The sequence below is a fragment of the Lates calcarifer genome, linkage group LG19 (assembly GCF_001640805.2).
Source record: "Lates calcarifer isolate ASB-BC8 linkage group LG19, TLL_Latcal_v3, whole genome shotgun sequence".
Lineage (NCBI taxonomy): Eukaryota > Metazoa > Chordata > Actinopteri > Centropomidae > Lates > Lates calcarifer.
In genome coordinates this window covers 10,891,166-10,908,381 of record NC_066851.1, presented here as the reverse complement: position 1 = coordinate 10,908,381, position 17,216 = coordinate 10,891,166, and the positions used below count along the sequence as shown (strand labels likewise).

The 17,216-nt window shown below is 40.9% G+C and overlaps 2 protein-coding genes across 6 annotated transcripts in view; one reads left to right on the top strand and one right to left on the bottom strand.

Annotated features, from left to right (window-relative positions):
• Positions 1-109: 109 nt before the first annotated feature.
• Positions 110-2,133, top strand: isca2 (iron-sulfur cluster assembly 2). The gene is made up of 4 exons (XM_051078055.1): positions 110-226; positions 464-630; positions 1,148-1,263; positions 1,369-2,133. The coding sequence occupies exons 1-4, from the start codon at positions 166-168 to the stop codon at positions 1,541-1,543; spliced, it is 519 nt and encodes a 172-aa protein (XP_050934012.1). The 5' UTR covers positions 110-165; the 3' UTR covers positions 1,544-2,133.
• A 137-nt stretch (positions 2,134-2,270) lies between these two features.
• eml5 (EMAP like 5) overlaps positions 2,271-17,216 on the bottom strand; it is a 36,620-nt gene continuing 21,674 nt past the window's right edge. Inside the window, exons 17-44 of one of the 5 annotated variants that reach the window (XM_018690080.2) lie at positions 17,011-17,111; positions 16,696-16,889; positions 16,155-16,266; positions 15,847-15,974; positions 14,425-14,566; positions 14,156-14,308; positions 13,033-13,164; positions 12,818-12,906; positions 11,495-11,671; positions 11,160-11,361; positions 10,944-11,070; positions 10,635-10,649; positions 9,636-9,644; positions 8,728-8,806; positions 8,302-8,431; positions 8,056-8,154; positions 7,769-7,789; positions 7,229-7,402; positions 6,906-7,114; positions 6,505-6,662; positions 6,216-6,330; positions 5,931-6,119; positions 5,597-5,769; positions 4,868-5,030; positions 4,676-4,779; positions 4,395-4,548; positions 3,778-3,878; positions 2,271-3,682 (exon numbers count right to left, since the gene is read on the bottom strand). In XM_018690080.2, coding sequence (XP_018545596.1) covers positions 3,646-3,682; positions 3,778-3,878; positions 4,395-4,548; positions 4,676-4,779; positions 4,868-5,030; positions 5,597-5,769; positions 5,931-6,119; positions 6,216-6,330; positions 6,505-6,662; positions 6,906-7,114; positions 7,229-7,402; positions 7,769-7,789; positions 8,056-8,154; positions 8,302-8,431; positions 8,728-8,806; positions 9,636-9,644; positions 10,635-10,649; positions 10,944-11,070; positions 11,160-11,361; positions 11,495-11,671; positions 12,818-12,906; positions 13,033-13,164; positions 14,156-14,308; positions 14,425-14,566; positions 15,847-15,974; positions 16,155-16,266; positions 16,696-16,889; positions 17,011-17,111 — 3,487 coding nt within the window. In that variant the 3' untranslated portion in view covers positions 2,271-3,645. Of the gene's footprint in view, positions 3,683-3,777; positions 3,879-4,394; positions 4,549-4,675; positions 4,780-4,867; positions 5,031-5,596; positions 5,770-5,930; positions 6,120-6,215; positions 6,331-6,504; positions 6,663-6,905; positions 7,115-7,228; positions 7,403-7,768; positions 7,790-8,055; positions 8,155-8,301; positions 8,432-8,727; positions 9,749-10,634; positions 10,650-10,943; positions 11,071-11,159; positions 11,362-11,494; positions 11,672-12,817; positions 12,907-13,032; positions 13,165-14,155; positions 14,309-14,424; positions 14,567-15,846; positions 15,975-16,154; positions 16,267-16,695; positions 16,890-17,010; positions 17,112-17,216 lie in introns of those variants that run through there. The other 4 variants (XR_007815146.1, XR_007815147.1, XM_051078053.1 and 1 more) reach the window with 4 other exon arrangements.

Here is a 17,216-nt window from a genome sequence, read left to right as displayed (position 1 = left end):
ATCCCAAATACCTCATGATTGACAGGTAAAGTGACAAATCAACTGGCCGTATTGTGCCAATAGGGCACGTCTACTTGCACAGGCAACCATTTTAGCCAATAAGAATGCGATCTATTTCTCGTCCACCCTGAAGGGGGTGGAACTTACCAACATTTGTTATGGAAGATGTCATTCGTGAGAGGAGCTATGATAACTGCGTCAATGTCAAAAATGTTGCGCATTGCTAAGGTAACGTTAATTTGTTATATATGCTTTACATCATTACGGAAGTCCATTATCAAACTCTTAACTTGTTAACAATCTCTTTGAGAGAAAAAATAGCTGTGTGTTAAGTTTTTGCTAGGTGGCTAGCTAGCTAGCCTTTAACGCTACCGTTAGGTAAGAATGTACCACTAGGGTCAATAGCGTTGCAACTCCTTCTGCTCACATACAGTCTGATCTTAACTCAGTGTTAATGTTTTCAGGGCGTCTGCTCTTCTGAACAACCTTAGTGTGAGCCAGCAGTTACACCGGCTGCCTCTAAACGCCACAGCGGGGCTCCAGCACTTCAGTAGCGCCTCAGCCCAGGAGAAGACAGCAGTGTCCGGTCCATCTGAAGATAACGTTCATCTCACTGAGTCATGTGTAAAGGTCAGCACATCTCACGATTAAGCAACCTACTCTCTTATGAATTACAAATTGAATACATTTGTGGTATTGTATACATGAAACTGCTTCAGAGAGACATATTTTGGGGATCTGGGTATATCATACATGAGCAGTCTGAGCCAGTGTTGACACTGGAGTAGCTGTAACTTCATGACATCAGTGGTTACATTTTTTAAAACTCAAGGCTAGTCATACACCTTTTTAGAGATCTATGACATACAGTACTTTAAAACACTGCTTTGAACCTGTCAAAGCACAATGACAGATCTCCAGTTGTCATTTGGTGTGTAATGTGTCTAAGGACAGTACAATATAGATCATCTTGAGCATCATTGTTGCTTTAAATTGGGATTGCATTTTCACTTGTTGCAGTGTGATTGTGATTTGTCTAAATACATTTGCAGATATCTAAAATGTAATTATGGATAATCAAATTTAAACATTGTATGTTAAAATCACTTGTGTTGAAGTCATGCTCATATCCTCTCCTTTAATCCAGAGACTAGGGGAGATCATGGAGAAGGGAGAGTACCTGAGAATACATGTGGAGGGAGGAGGCTGCTCTGGGTTCCAGTACAAGTTTTCTGTTGATAGTAACAAGAATGAAGATGATAGGTAAGCTGCCACTAATCTAGCTCTCAAGTCACTGTTTTCTGAAAATCACATCACATCCTTGGTATCCTCACCAACGGCAATCACTATTGTCTCCTCTGTACCCAGAGTGTTTGAGCAAGGAGGAGTGGGCATTATTGTGGACCAGGACAGCCTTGAGTTTGTGAAAGGAGCCACGGTGGACTTCAGCCAGGAGCTGATCCGCTCCACCTTTCAAGTGCTCAAGAATCCTCAAGCCGATCATGGCTGCTCCTGTGGCAGTTCCTTCTCTGTCAAACTATGACCCTGCTTCCCTGTTACCTGCATTAATATCACTTCATACACTAATTTTCCAGGTTATTAGGGTACACATGTACAAAATACAATAAATTATTCCAAACATTTCAGCCCACTCTAGCACAACCAGTTACCATCGAGATCAATCAACACCTCTCTGGTAGAATTTATTTCAGTACTATTATATGGAATTGTCTATAACAATAGATGTGTACCTTAAAACTGGTAAGTAAGGGTATTATGTAATATTGAACTATCTCTGATACTTCAAATTCCTAATCAGTCTGCTAATAATACATCATAATACATCATCATTAGGTGAGTGTGAAATTACTTGAAATGAGTGAAAGGCAGAGGTATTGATTAGTCACTGCAGACAGTGACAGTCAGCAATGTTCACTGACAGCAGAGTTCACAATATTCAACTGTATTTTGTAATGTCCGAAGAAAACAAAGGCTCAGTTAATGTGTTTGGAGTGTTCAGTGCTTAGATTTGCCTTTGTATGTAAAATATGTAAATAAACCACATCTATGAAATGAAAGAGCTAAGCTATATTCTATTTGTTTCACTGCAAATAAAACTGAGTGAATATCAAATATTTTTACCTTCAGTGTTTTCTCTTTTTAATGTGAAAACCGGTTTATGTCCAAAGTTATTGTGCTTTGGAGGTTGTTTATTTTAAGTGGTGGTCACATGATGCACTTCCTGACAACATCAGAATGATGAAAGAGCAGCAAGGAAATGTTTCTATTTATTGATAATTGATAAAAGGTTAGTTCGAGCACTGTTGGCTTCATTACATTGGTTCCTCAGCATAATGATTCATTTTATCATTTATTTTTGTTATCACTCATTTTTCACTCAAAGCTCAAGTTCATGGTTGCCTTTTTTATTAAAGTGGAATTTAAGAAACATCTCACAAAAAATATACAAAAAGAATATCTACAAATGATATTTACACTGGTGTAATGTAAATCAAAATATGCAGCAACATTTTTTTGTAGTTAGTCTTAATACAAGGAGCAAAATGTTTTGCACTTTTCATATTTTCTCTGATAAAACATTCCATTTAAGCAATATTATATCTGATTACACAAAACATTAACTTACTGTTGAAAATAGTCACACCATTCATATTCATGAAAATGCGACAATAATACATCATACAGTAGCAGCACACTGAAAAGTGACCGAAAGAATCGCAACAGTGCATTGAAACATCAATTTACAACTGTTCTTTTTGTTTTCTGAGGAATTTGGTTCAGACAGATTGTCTTCCAGTAAGCCATGCACACCCAGTAACCACAGACAGATCCTCAAACGAGTATGCACACGTTAACATGTCAAGAGGGGAACACTGCCGAGGGAGGTTTGAGGTCAACCAGTCAACAACACAACCACATAAACAAACCATTAAATGAACCGTCAGGGTAACACAGTGACCAGGTCAGGTGTACAGTGCATAGTATGCTTTGGCATGCTGACATCCAGAACATAACAGTGGATGTTACATTCAGGAGGAAGGCCACAGGATTTGGAATTACCAGTAAAAATAGAACAAACAAAATGACTACATGATCCAAAAAAGTAAAACAAACATAATACAAAAAGAATCCAAACCCTCATTAATTGAACACTCAGATTAAGGCTAATTCAGTTTGCTACATGTTTTAAAAAATGGCATTGTCAGTAACACAATTTCATACATAGGCCTGCCAAGTGGCAAAATTGCCATTTGGGACATGTACACAGATTTCGCTCATTCTAAAAAAATAATCCATCACTGTAATGATATGCACATACTGTGTTAGAGAGAGATGACTTTTTTGTTTTTCTTGATGATGTGATGTTGTGAGAGCAGGGCTGCACGCCCTCCACCTGTGTTCACAATCGGGACTGATGAAGATGAGCCTTGCACATACAGTATGCATGCACCTAGTTTTGAGGCAGTAATTCGAATCACCACTTTTCCTCATTTACAAGCTGCCAGTTCTGTCCTCCTTTTTCTTGAGATGCGTTTTTTTTTAGCTGATTCTTTTTTCTCTGGAGAGCCATGCTGGGAGAGACACCCGGACTATTCTGAGGCAGTGGTGGTCCAGGTGTGATCCTCAGTGAGGGGCATGGACACACCTCCACACGAAGAGGCTAGAGAGGGCATAGAAAGGGAAGAATGCATTGTTCAATACCTAAGTGTTATTTCATTTGTCAACCCAGGTTTTTAATTGGATCCTCAGTTATACCTTCTGTCATCTCCGCCGGCGCTAACAACAAAGCGATCTCCGTTTGTGAAGCGTATGTTTGTCAAGTGAGCAGAATGGCCCAGAAAGCGTTTGTGTTTGGCCTGTAAGAGATCACATTCACATCATTCAAGAGCCATTTTTACACATTTACACAACAGAAACACATTCATAGCACATTACAGTGTACAGAATTCTCAGGAGACATGACAGTCCCAGCTGAAAAATGCTATAAAGTCAGTTAAATCATCACACAATCTTAGCAATACTCAGTAATTGAGAAGCATGCTGAGAAATCGACTGATGTAATAATACACAGTAATGTAGATCACATACTGAAAAACTAAGTGATTTTGTATCACATATGATTAATTTAAAGTCACTATGTGAAGACTCATGTGATCATAGCATCTTTCAAATCATGCTGATGAGTTTTTGTTTGTAGAAAAATGAGATGATCCTGGTCTGTGTGGAGGTTTAGCAGACTGCATTGGTGTTACACATTTCACATTTCAAATTATCTTCTTCAGACAAAAACATTACTGTCCTAATGACTCAAAAACACTGATATAAATAATAATATAGATATTGATATAATAATATTGTGTAATCATACTTACAAACTTCTCTGGACATGGAAAGTCAAACAGCTTTACCATTCCAAAGTCGTCGCCTGTGACAATGTTAAGGCCTGAGTGCGACACACAGGCACAGGTGACGTCTGCTTTGTCAGTGTTACGGGACCATATCCCAATGACCTCATCCCCAAGGACACTAAATACACAGAGAGGGAGGGAAAGTGAGAGAGAGTGAGAGAGAGAAACAACAAACTCCGCACTTCATGATTACATTTCCAAAATACGTATTGATGTCCTGTGTCAGTCTTAACGGTGACTCTCACCTGGTCCAAGTGGCCCAGGTAATCCTGTCAATGTGGGACTGCTCTGTGACCTGCTTCCCCGACGGCACCTCGTACACCAGTCGTTTATAAGCACCTGTGGATATCTGATTCAAGGACACTGGTGGGTTAGAGGGGAAAAACAGACATGACCCTCTCACCTCAAAAGCTGATGAGACTCTGATGTTTCCATACCTGGACGTAAGTGCTGTCAGCAGAAAAGTCCATCTGCATCACAAAGCTGGGGATGTCCCTGCAGCAGTTGATGCGGTTCAGCTGCGGGCCGAGCGTCAGGTCATAGAAGTCAACTGCGCTCTCAGTGGAGCCAACAGCCAGGTAACGAGAATTTGGACTGAACCTGCAAAGGAGACACGCAGAGTGACGAAAGACCTGTGTTCTCTCAGATTTACTCTCTAGCGTACAGACTAGGATTTGACACAGTTACTACAAATAACATACAACAATATACAAATAAATAAACATAACCATAATTAAACACATAATACATTTAAACATTGCTTGGATAAGCAATAACCCAGGAAACCATTGTGAAGGCAACATTTCAATATGAACCCAAACAGGATTAAAACTGAGCCTGAGTTATGGGCCCCAGCTGGCTGTGTCTGCAGCTCCCCCGGACAATCCATCTGTGTCTGCCCAGACAGGTAATGTGTGGATTTCAATTTTGTGAATTTTATATGGGGCCCAACTGAACGGTGTGTACTGGGGCCAATATAGGTGACTATTAGCCCCCAAATAAACTGGACAATCTTCACCTCAGAAAACAATGCTTTTTGAAATTTGAACTGAAAGCTGAAATTTGAACCTGACAGGTTTGGCTACTTTTTGCTTCCATCACTAAGCTGATGTATCTTTTGAACCGTGCTGCACTTTGTGTAAAGTGCCCTACTGTACTATCAGTACCTAATATCCTGGATAGGGGAGCGACGGTCCCTTTTCTTGCCCCAGATCTTGAGCGAGGTAACCAGCAGGATGATGAACTCTCCATTCTTCATGCCAATGGCCACCATGTCTCCCTCAGGACTGTAGCTGATGGTACGTGCCGGGTGTCCAAGGTTCACTTTATTCAACATTTTCTGTTTCCCCACAAGGTAATGCAAGATCATCAATTATTAAAGACCATCTTAAAATTTCCACTATAGACATTAAATAAGAACATCCTGATAAAATAAAATAAATATGTAAGTGAGTGCTGATGGTGGTTGTGAGGGGGGGGTTTGGGGGTAACATGGCTGACCTTCTCTGGGATGTCCCACAGACGAACAGTGCCGTCCTCTGCAGCAGACAGAAATACATCCCTAGAAGGATGTGTGCCCAAGCCCCAGATTGGTCCGTCCATGTGTCCGTTCACCAAGATGTTGCATGCTGCGTTCTTCTCCCCTACCTCAATGATCTCCGCATTTCTGGTCCCAACAAGGATTTTACCCTGACGCAGCACGGAATAAAAAAAACATGTCAAAATACTAATGGTGAAGTCTAAAATGAGAGCGGAGAAATTTATTTCTATGCATCTGTAAAGTACCTTTCCTCTGCATACAGAGCGGACACAGTCTATGATCTGGCCAGTTTCTAATCGAAAGGCTCTGCAGCGTTTCAGCTCCTGGTCCCAGAGCTTTAGAGCTCCTCCTTCCTTTGACCTGTGGATGAAAAAACATCTTCCGTTTCATTTACTAGCTGAGGAAAATTACAGCTTTTTGCAATTCATTTGTTTATTCATGTCCTCCCCTACTGTCCATCATTAAACCAGTATGTGAACAGCAGAGCTTACTGATGTGTGATCAAGTGTACAAATACAACAGAGCAGCACTCACGGTCGTTCTTTGCCTCCGGTGACGATGAGGCCGTCTCTCAGTGTGGTGTACATGGTGAACACAGGGCCCGTATGAGCTTTGGCCACTATTCTTACTAGAATGTGTTCCTTCCACACACACACATCCCCACTAATGGTACCTGTAAATGTCAAGTTATTCTGAAAAGAAAACAAATCTGCACTAATCTAGTGGCCTAAGAGAGCAGAGCAAGCAATGCAAGAACAATTCACAGCACATTTAAGCAGACAGTTTGGGATCTGATGAGCTTTAAATATCAGTAGATTCAAATCAAAAGGTAAAATGTGATGTGTAGTGAGAACAAGCAACATTTTAGAGATTTTACAAAGGATCATTTGAACAAAAATAGACACTGTATATTACAATGTTTGGAAATCACTTACAGCTCCAAATGCTACAGACAGCATGGTCTGCATTCGGGCATCTTCTATAGAACTCAGCACACCTTTCTTGCTGAGCAGAGCTCGACCAGCCAAAGTCCAGAAACGCACATGTTTGATCCCCACGGAAACAAAGTGCGTGTCCGAGTCCGGTCGAAACTCAGCCACAAAGATCCTCTGGGTGTGACCTATTCGGCTGGCCACTTTGGCACCTGAGAAGCAAAGACAAGTGCATTGAAGGTGTGATCTCTGGACTGAGGTCTTCAAAACATCCAATCCCCAAAGTTGAAGGGGAGATGATTTGTTTTGTTTTGTTTTTCTTTTACCTTCCTGCCACTTCCAGATGGTGACAGTGTGTTCAGGGTCCAGGCCCACAGACAGCAGGAGTTTTCCTGTGGCACTGAAGCTGACAGAACAAACCCCACCGGAGTGAAAACAGCGTAGCACAGACAGAGTCTGCTTGGTCATGGCGTCCCACACATGAATAGATGGAGACGTGGCTGAGGAGAAAACAAGGTGAAGAGAACTTTTTGGAATCTAATTACCATGACATTATTGCATTTTTTTTCTCTCTTTGTTTTCATTGTCACTCGTGTCATGTGCAGAACCCAGCCACAGTTAGTGATTACTTGACCTCAAATTGAAACTGAGATTATTCATTGTTGGTCCTTTAGACGTTTAGACATACATTTTCATAGTGTTTTAGAATTATATATTAGAATTTAAAATAAAGCAAGTTTGCGTGAGGGACAGACATGTCTAAAATAAGATGACCACTAGATGGCAGTGACTTAAAGAATATAATTGAGTTGAAATCATACAGATTTCCTTTAAAAACACCATGACTAATTTTCTAATGTCCTTACCTGACATATCACCAGTATCACCTGAAATGAAGGAAAATCTGATTAATTGAGAGAACTCACAAATTATTTGAAAATTTTTGAATTTTCTTAGTTTCTACTTTTACATTTTGTGGAAGATTTGGATAAAAAATGCAGCGTACAATGAGAATCCCACAACTACTGTGTACAGGAGAGGTATGGCTATCAGTCATGTACAATAATCCCCCTGCACATTGCACAACACTGGATACAGGGAAGAAAAACGAGGCTGGCTGGTGACACAGGAGGTCAACTTCTCACAAACATACCTACTTGGCCAGTTGCCACCACGTTGGGGAATTTGGGATGTTGATTGATCGTCAGGCACAGAATGTCATCACTGTGTTCTACATAGAAACTTTGGCAGGCTGGAAGAAAAACACACCCAAACCACACACACACACACCGACACACCACACACATACCAAGTGAAATACATACATATTGTGTTTGCTTCCAGGCAGCAAATAGCAATAGTGTTAACAGGTTTTCTAGCCCATCCTCTATCTACTTACAGGTCGTCAAGTTGAGCACGATGCCAACTGAGGCCGTGTGGTAGATGATGTCCGCCCCCTCGTTCAGGTAGTGCACGTTATTGCGGCAGTCATTGCCACGGTAACCAAACACCAGGTCCAACACCAGGTCCTGCGGGAGAGTCAGAAAAAGACCGCCAGAAAGTCAGAAAGGTCAACACCATGACAACTAAGATGCTCAGAGCCAGCTGCCGGCTGAAGGCGAACGACATTATTCGATTACAGAATCATCATCAGAGTCCCCAGAGAGGCCGTCTGGGCAGAGTATGAGCACACAGAGTCTTCAGCTGAAATGATCACATTAGAGACCAGCATTTTGAATCTTCCTCCTGTTTACATAAAATTCATCATCTGTAATATCTATTAGTGTGTTGGTTTTTGGTAAGGATGTGTTTAAGCCCTTCTCACCTCAATTGGCCTCTTCTTTTTGCCAACATTGTTGGTCTGCAGCTTCTCTGGCTGCGGCAGCGCTCTGCTGACAGGAGGCCTGAAACAGACAGCTAGGATAAGAGGGCCGCTGAGGAGCTGCTTAGCATTCTGATAATTATGATGGTGATGATGATGATGATGATGATATTGCACTGTTTACTATTGGGACTGTTATCTGCACTCATACAGACAAACAAGTGAGTTTTATCTGAAAACCCAGGAAAACTCACTTGTAACATTTTTTTCTGAAATAACAAAAGTGACAATTTGAGATGAGATGAAATAAAGAAAAATGTCTTTTACAATTTCAAGGCTTCTTGCATCACAAGTGTGTTCAGGGTCTGTATTACCAGCAAAGAAATGAAAGATGTTTGAATAAGATGACTGAGTGGGAGCAAGTCAATAGAGGTAGCCAAGGTAAAAAATAAAACTAAATGTTAAAAATGAAATGTCATTTCTACACATCTTCAGACTGTCAATCAATACAGTGTTCAAAAGATTCAAAAACATCACTAATATTAAGCATTTATCAGGGTTATGAGCTGGAAATTACAGTTATCTGTGTTCTGGGTTAATAACAACCAGACAGTAAAGTTTTCAAACAACAGCTTCTCTGACTCCTTTAGAAAAAAAACAGGTCTATTATTACTAGGAGCATGTTTACAACATAATGGTATGGAAAACAATTAATAATGCAAAAACTGTTTGGACAAACTGTTAACATGATGACCTTCTTTTACAGAGTGTGGAGGGGAAACACTATCAAGTGTCTACTCTATAACAGGCACGCCAAGACTACAATTTCTTTATATTTAATATACAAACATCCAAATAAGGCCAAAAAAGTAACAGTGGGGAGAAAATAGAAACAACAATAAGTGACTTACCTTGACCCTCTTCATGGCAGCAATAACAAAGAAAAAGCAAGAATTAGAAAAAAAAGGCTTCCCGCAGCGTTCATTGCTGCCTGCTGGACACATGTAACACAACACCACAGCCACTGAGGACATAAAATACAGGAGTCAGCACCATTGTGTAGCCATGACAACCAAAGTCCATTTCTATGACAACTGCTGCCCAGAAGATGCTGCGTGGATGCTTGCATCATTGTCAAAAAACAAATGTGGAATCAATAACCCTGAGGCGCCTTAAGTCCATGACCTCATTTTACATGTATTATAATGATGGAAAATTTAGTCATGCTTGTGAACACTGTTTACAACAAGCCATATAAACAGTATTTCCTTAAAAAGACTTATCTTAAGATGCCTCGATTTCTAATATATTTCTTTATAAAATCCCTTTGATTTGATATATGGAGTTAAAACTTGATCCACTTTAATCAATCCATTTCCCCAGAGTCAAGTGGACACTAAAGTAAATTAAATTCAAGCTCTACTTTAACATTTTGCCCAATTTGTCCTGCCAATCAGAACAGCAGCTCATTAACAAGTGAATTAACACCCAAAACAGCAACTTCATTTGTATGTTAAAAAAAAAAAAAACACTTGAAAGTGAATTACTAAAACTGATAAGATACTGATAGATTTACAAAAGAAACTTCACATATGTATTTCACAGACATTAGGCATTTCTATCTACAGGAAGAGAAGGACACTTATGAGAAGGATAAAACCCTTCTCTGTTCTTTAACACACTTACAAATAACTTGCTGTCTTGAGTCTTGGTGCTTATTATTTATTTATTATCACTATTTTTGGAAGTCATACAGTGAACATGTCATACCTAATGTAGCCCACAGACTGTAACAAACTTGCCTCAGGCAGGTAAGTGCTTTACCCATTCTCTACCATTACACATATTTTGGCTAAAGCTTCTTCATACTTTTCTTTTGTGCAAAATGAACATTGAACACAAGAGCTTACCTGACCACCCCTTGTCTTCAAGTGGAATTAAAGAACGAAGCAGGATTATAACAGATGGACAGCCATTAAAGGAAAGAAGAAAAGCAGAAAAGTCTGAGTTATTTCAAAAGGGCAGGGACAGGGTGAGAGTTACACGCAGGAAAAGAAAAAGATATGTTGACTGAAGAAGGCAGGACTGGTTTTATCTTGAAGCAGAAACCCTGTTATTTGTACTATGACTGGCTGAAATTCTTAAAAGTTGTTGTGTGACTGCTCAAGCACACCCGTCTGAGCATCTGCAAATCCTCTCCACAGCTTCATTTAGAATACCTTTCATCCACAGAGGGCTCTTTCAGCTGCAAGTGGGGTTTCACACCAGTCATGGGTCGCATGTTGGTGGATAAGGCCTTGATGGTGTAGTTGATCTCGTTCTCTCTCGTGACATCACTGTCGTACCCTGATGAAAGACGGGAACGATGCAGGTTTTGCTTGAGCAACAAAAAACATCTGTCACATGAAAATCTCAAAAACAAAGTTGCCTCTCACCTCCATCATCCTCGCTCTCGATGTCCGACTCTTCGCTGTCACAGTGTTTGAATTCCCGGTGGCCCTCGGGCTCATGGGCCCATATCATGAGGCATGTGTCACCCCCACCCACTGTCACCAAAAGGCTGTCGTCGTGGGTCCATCGCACATTGGTAACGTGTGTGCTGTGGGCCACATAGCGTTTGAACTTTGCATATTTCCCCTGAGGCAGAGGGACAACATTTATGTAACACTTCTGACATTAACACAGAAATTAACATAACATTTGCATAAACCTTAAACCTAGGCCTCGAGTCATGAGATGTTCAAACTGGATAATGTGAACTGCGTCGTACCTTGACGGGGTATCTGAAGAGCTTGACGTATCCCAAATCATCTCCTGTTGCCAGCACCTTCCTGTCATTACTAAGGCAGGCAGCGGTCACCTCTGTGACCTCACTGATCACAGGCCAGATGCCTTCGACAGAGGATCCCAGGACACATGTCCATGTGCTCCAATCGATCTTCTCCACCTGAGCCAAGTCATATGTAAGTAAATATGTACAATGCTTTATAAGAGAAGCATTAAGTATAAAAGCGTGGATTAATTTCTCAGCACTTTCGATAAAGATAAATTATGTTTGACCTTGGGTATGCTTCTTAATTTGGATAAAACATGGTTGCACAAGTTCCATAGTATGAACAGAACAATCAAGAGGAGAGTCAGATGTGCACAGTCTGATAGCTTGTTTGATTTCCTGCCAATACGTTAGATGAGGAGATTGATTAGAAGAGTACTGAGGAATGTCTGTCTGTTAAATATGAAGCTACAGACAATAGCAGGTTAGCATAGCTTAGTATAAAGACTGTAAACAGGGGGAAACAGTTCCCCTGGCCCTGTCCAAGGTAACAAAATCCATCTAGCAGCACTATCTAGCTGTTTCTCCCTGTTTCCAGGCCTTGTGCTCAGCTAAGCTAACTGGCTGCTGACTCCAGTTTCATATTTAGCTACAGACATCAGAAAGGTTGTCCAATTTTTCCTTCAACAGATTCCACCAACTGTTGCAAGATCTTTTGAGCACTCTCATGGCCAATAATAAAGACCTGCTTTAACTTAATTTAAGTTGAGAAAGTTTTGGGACATCTAGCTTCTCACAGAGTCCAGACAGTCTGCTGAGATGGCCACATTAAAATTCCACAGTATCAAAATAACAAATAAAGAGGTACAACAGTTGCAAATACATTGAAACAGGGCCAAGAACAGACTGTCTCAGCCTGATAATGATGATCCTGTGATCAATCACACAAGAGAGGAGTGTGTGGGTGGGGAAGACGAAAGTGAATGCATCACGATGAGGTGAGATGGAAGAGCAACGGTAGTAAAGGACACCTGAGGTGCCGCCGAGCCTCGACACAGCAGCATCTATCACGTCTGACCCTTATTTTCTTAATGCTCCCCTCCGCTGTGAGCCTCGTAAGGTGTCCGAATGTCACGCTGTATTAAGGGGACCCTAAATACTATCCCACTTCCACTGCCAAAATTAGAATGCTACTGGTGAAAAGTGGGCCGTGTTAATGCTTTGCTGCCCTTCCTCGAGCCTTTCTCTGATCCCGAGGGGAAAATGTGGGCCAACAGCGCCGTAACCACGGCTGCTCCTGTGCCTTCTCTCCCTGCTTACCTCTGTAGCTGGGATGGTCTGCCTTTTGCCGCGAGGAGCTTCGAAAAAAAACTGCTCTTTAGCACCTGTGTTGACTTGAAGTAGTTTTCCTGTGAATGAAAGCACCCAGAGGGCAGTGGTGTTTTAAAAAGAGTCATTCTGAATGCATAATTGGTTCTTAAGCATTTGTTTACAAAGATTTCCTGAGACAATAGTATTTAAGGAAGCATATTTACCTCTCTTATCCCAATCCAGATGGGTAATGTAGTTGAGGCATCCTTTGCAGACTCCAACTCTTTTGCTGCTCATTACATTGTAAATATCCACAAAAGTGTCTCCCGATGCCACTGCAAGGTACTTTCCAACACCTGAGCCAACAAAAGAGACATCTGAGTAATTTTTACACAAACAATCTTTACCAGGAATCAACAGAATTGAAGATTTAAAACCATGTTGGGTCCAGACTGAAATATCTCAACGACTCCTGGATGGATTGCCATGAAATACAGACATTCATGGTACCCAGAGGATGAGTCCTCCTGACTATAGTGATCCCCTGACTGTTCATTCAGTACAATTAACGGGTTTCACTAATTAAGTAAAATATTCCTTTCCTGCAAAACAACAGCATGTTAATGCTGTTATTTTAGCATGTTAGCATAGGCCTAAATGCAGCCTAAACATGGGAACTGAATGGCATAAAAAATTAAATTAAATTAAATTAAAATGCTTCAGATAAGCACCTACTACAGACTGCAGTATGCCAGGCAGCATCAGAGCATCAAGTCTGTAACAAGTTGCAATCCAGAGTAGCTGCCAGTCCAAGCTTTGTTTGTGCCTTTTATGCATTAAATGCCTTTATTTGTGCACATATTTAGCATGTTTCTCAATTTTCAGCACAACTCTGTTGGTCATCAGTGTTTTAACCATACTAAAACCAATCTCCAGCTCGGCATTGCACTGCTCTATACAGGGACTTCAAGTCTAGGATGTAGGCTCTCAGGGATTCATGGGTGTTGGGTTGAGAAACAGGATCCCTTGCATTGTGGATTAAGGTTAAGTGTGCAGGCGAAAGAGAGTTTAGTTTCTTGCTCTCACTTTGTCCGCCCCCACTGTTTTCTCATTCCTCTCTTGCTGTCTCTCTGTCTGGCCTTGTTACAGAGAGCCATTAATTTGGGTCAGGCCTGCAGCAATATCTCCCCGACTTACAGCGGGAGGCAAATACAGCATGTATACCTGCTGAACCTTTGCATCCTACATAAACTCAGAAGATTTTGAAGGGCACAGAGTATTTGCTTAACAGACAGGATATGAAGGGAGTTTTGTGCTGGTGAAGAAACGCAGAGGTGAAGTACAGACCTGGAGAGAATCTGATATCAGATATGATGTCTTTGCGGTGGTGGAAGGACACCAGGTCCTCCAGGGTGTCTGCGTTCACAATAAGGAAACTGCCGTCGTTCAGGCCCACCGCCAAGGCTTTGCCATCAGGAGAGAAGCAGCAGCAACGGCCGCCTGTGGAGGACAAGGTGTTTGTTAAAGCCCCGGAACCGACAAACTTCCTGTCAGGGCTGACTGCTGAACAGATAAAGAAAACATGCTCATATGTTAGTGCTGGAGCAGTGACTCACCTTTCCTGAGCTTGCGTACAGCCAGCATGCAGTGACTGGGCGAGAGGTCCCATATGCGCAGGGTTTTGTCATCGCTGACAGTGGCACAGAGAGGGAGATGGGGATGAGTGGCCAGGCCCCACACTTCACCCTCCATGTGACCCTGTAGACACATACAATAGCATAAATAATTAATTTATAGTTGGCAACTCACTCTTAGGTGACAAAGGAAAAAAAAAAGACTACAAAGGCAAAAAAAAGAAGAAGGATGTTCTTAACATGGATAATAGAGATGTTATTTTGGAAAATTATCTTTTTTTTTCTTCTAAACTTAGGTGTGACTAAACCTAAGTACATTTTTTTATTTACAGGGCAACTGTACAGTGTTGCTGTACATTTACTCAATGTCTTTTTCTTTTGTTTTCTTACATGTGCATTACATCCATATATCTCTACGACTGATCATGACGGAATAACAAAAACCAAAAAAAAATCTAACACAAGTCATAAATATATATTTAACATAGTATATTAATTACATATGTTCTTACAGCGACATCTGCATAATCTTTACATTTTGCTCCTTTCTGACAGCAGCAGTCCAGCTGTGGGCCTGATCAAACAGACTAAACATATGTGCTCCATACTGTATCATAATTCTCCACTTTCTTCTTCATAGGTACCAGGATTCTTGCATAACAAACTCCATTACTGGAACTTTGGTTTTCCAAAGAATATCTACATAGTTATCCTGTTGAATGATAAGCTTTGGCCCTTGTCTCTAATCAATAAATCCCATCCATCAGAATGTGATTGTATATTTTAAAGCATTTGAAAAGGTCAATCAATAGCATTTGTTCTGTCTGCCTACAATCAGGGGAGAGCCTGGGAGACACTGCATGACCACTTAACTAAATTCAGCAGCAGTAATTCATCACTGTTTATAGCCGTCTCCTTGGTGCTCTGTGCTACTGTGTAAAACAGTCAGTGGTAGAGTTATAACCACATTACAGGGGTACGTTGATACTGTAGCTCTGTATATTTTAACCTGTTAACTACATGTAGATATGCATCTGTTGCAGCTGTCCTTACAACCAGAATCTTTAACAACATCCCACCTTCTCACAGATTTTCAGATCAATTTTCTACCTTCCAGACAGCCACTGCATTCATTAGAGTGCCCTTGAACACACCATCAAGGCACAAGTTTCATAACATTTCTTCCAATGCATTGCAATGGAATAAAAAAATATATTTTATTTGACAAAAAATATGTTCACCCCTGACTACAGCTGTCACCTTACACAATCCCAGCTCATCATCCTGCAGCTTCCTCATGAATACCCTGTCTGAGATAGTGAAGCACAACTTGAATCTGATGCACTGAATAATATTACGGTACATGTGTGTCAGAGGTTGGGGTTATTTTTATCATTATCTTACCTGGACCAGCAGAGTGATGGGGCCACTCTTGTCCACCTCCAGGATCTCGCCGTTCTTGGTCCCCACCAGGATGTGGCCGTGGCCCAGAGATATGGCACGTATGGAGGGGTTGTCTTCCAACAGCAAACCTGCAGAGTCCATGAATTATAGCATGAAGTCAGAGACGGACACGGGAGGCAACTTTCATTTCAGCTAAAAGCATTGAATGTTTTAAATGGATTTGCATTGGATGGTTGTATTATATGCATGAAGAATGAGAATGATTCAAGGACAATGGAGGGCCATTGAGAACAGGATAAACCTTTTACCTTTAGAGCCTGGAGCTAGGACTGATCTCTTGATGGCGTAAGTCTTGAGGCATCTCTCAAAAGTGTCATCCCACAGAGCTACTATACCATCCTTTCCTCCAGTCACAAATCCCTACAGGGACATTAGATTGACACATTTAAAGCTGGAGTGATCTCTGCAGATTGAACATGTCACTAACAGGGTACATTATTACATACAATCAGCTATGGGAGGAAGAAGTTAAACAAAAAGGCAGATAGATAGAAAAATAGACCAGATGTGATGGTGATACAATAGAACCAAAATAGCACAGAAAGGATAGATAGAATAGAAATGTTGCACTAACATTAAGAAACCAAACCTTTAAATTTAAACTGAAATGATGAACATAATTCTATTTTTTCCATGTTAACCCATTTAAACTGCTATAACAGTAGGCTACATGGCCATGACATATACAAGTAGAAAGTGATTGAAATAAGGATTCTGATATTTTTTAATTATTAACCATGTTCTTATTGGTCAGTGAAAGAACACTTCCCCTCTGGGTTTGTGACATACCTTCTCTAGCGCGTGCATACTGAAAACAGGGCCATCATGAGCTTTGACAGTCTTCATCAGGAACATATCCCTCCAGATGCAAATGTCCCCCGTGCATGTGCCTGAAAACACCATCTCCTCTGACCAGCCGTACACAGCACACATCATAGTCTCCGTCTTCCCCATGTTCCCCTTGCGCCCAATTAGACCACCACCTGAAAGAGACACAGACAGTGAGCTCACAGTAAGATGTGTCACAGCTACAGCCACAGTTCTGCTTGTTAGAGTCACTCCTAGCCAGAAATACAAAATAAAATAAAACAACAGGGGTCTTACCAGCTTTATGCCAAAACTTCATATGTTTTACACCAGCTGTGATGAGCTTGTCAGGCAGGTAGGGGTTTATTTTCACAACGAAAATCTTGTCCTTGCTTCCTCTGAAAAACAAGTTGCACATGACAAAATATGTATAGACAAAAACATAAAATGTACAATACTCTTAAAATGGTTTCATGTTTTATCACTTGTTATGTCTGGGTCTT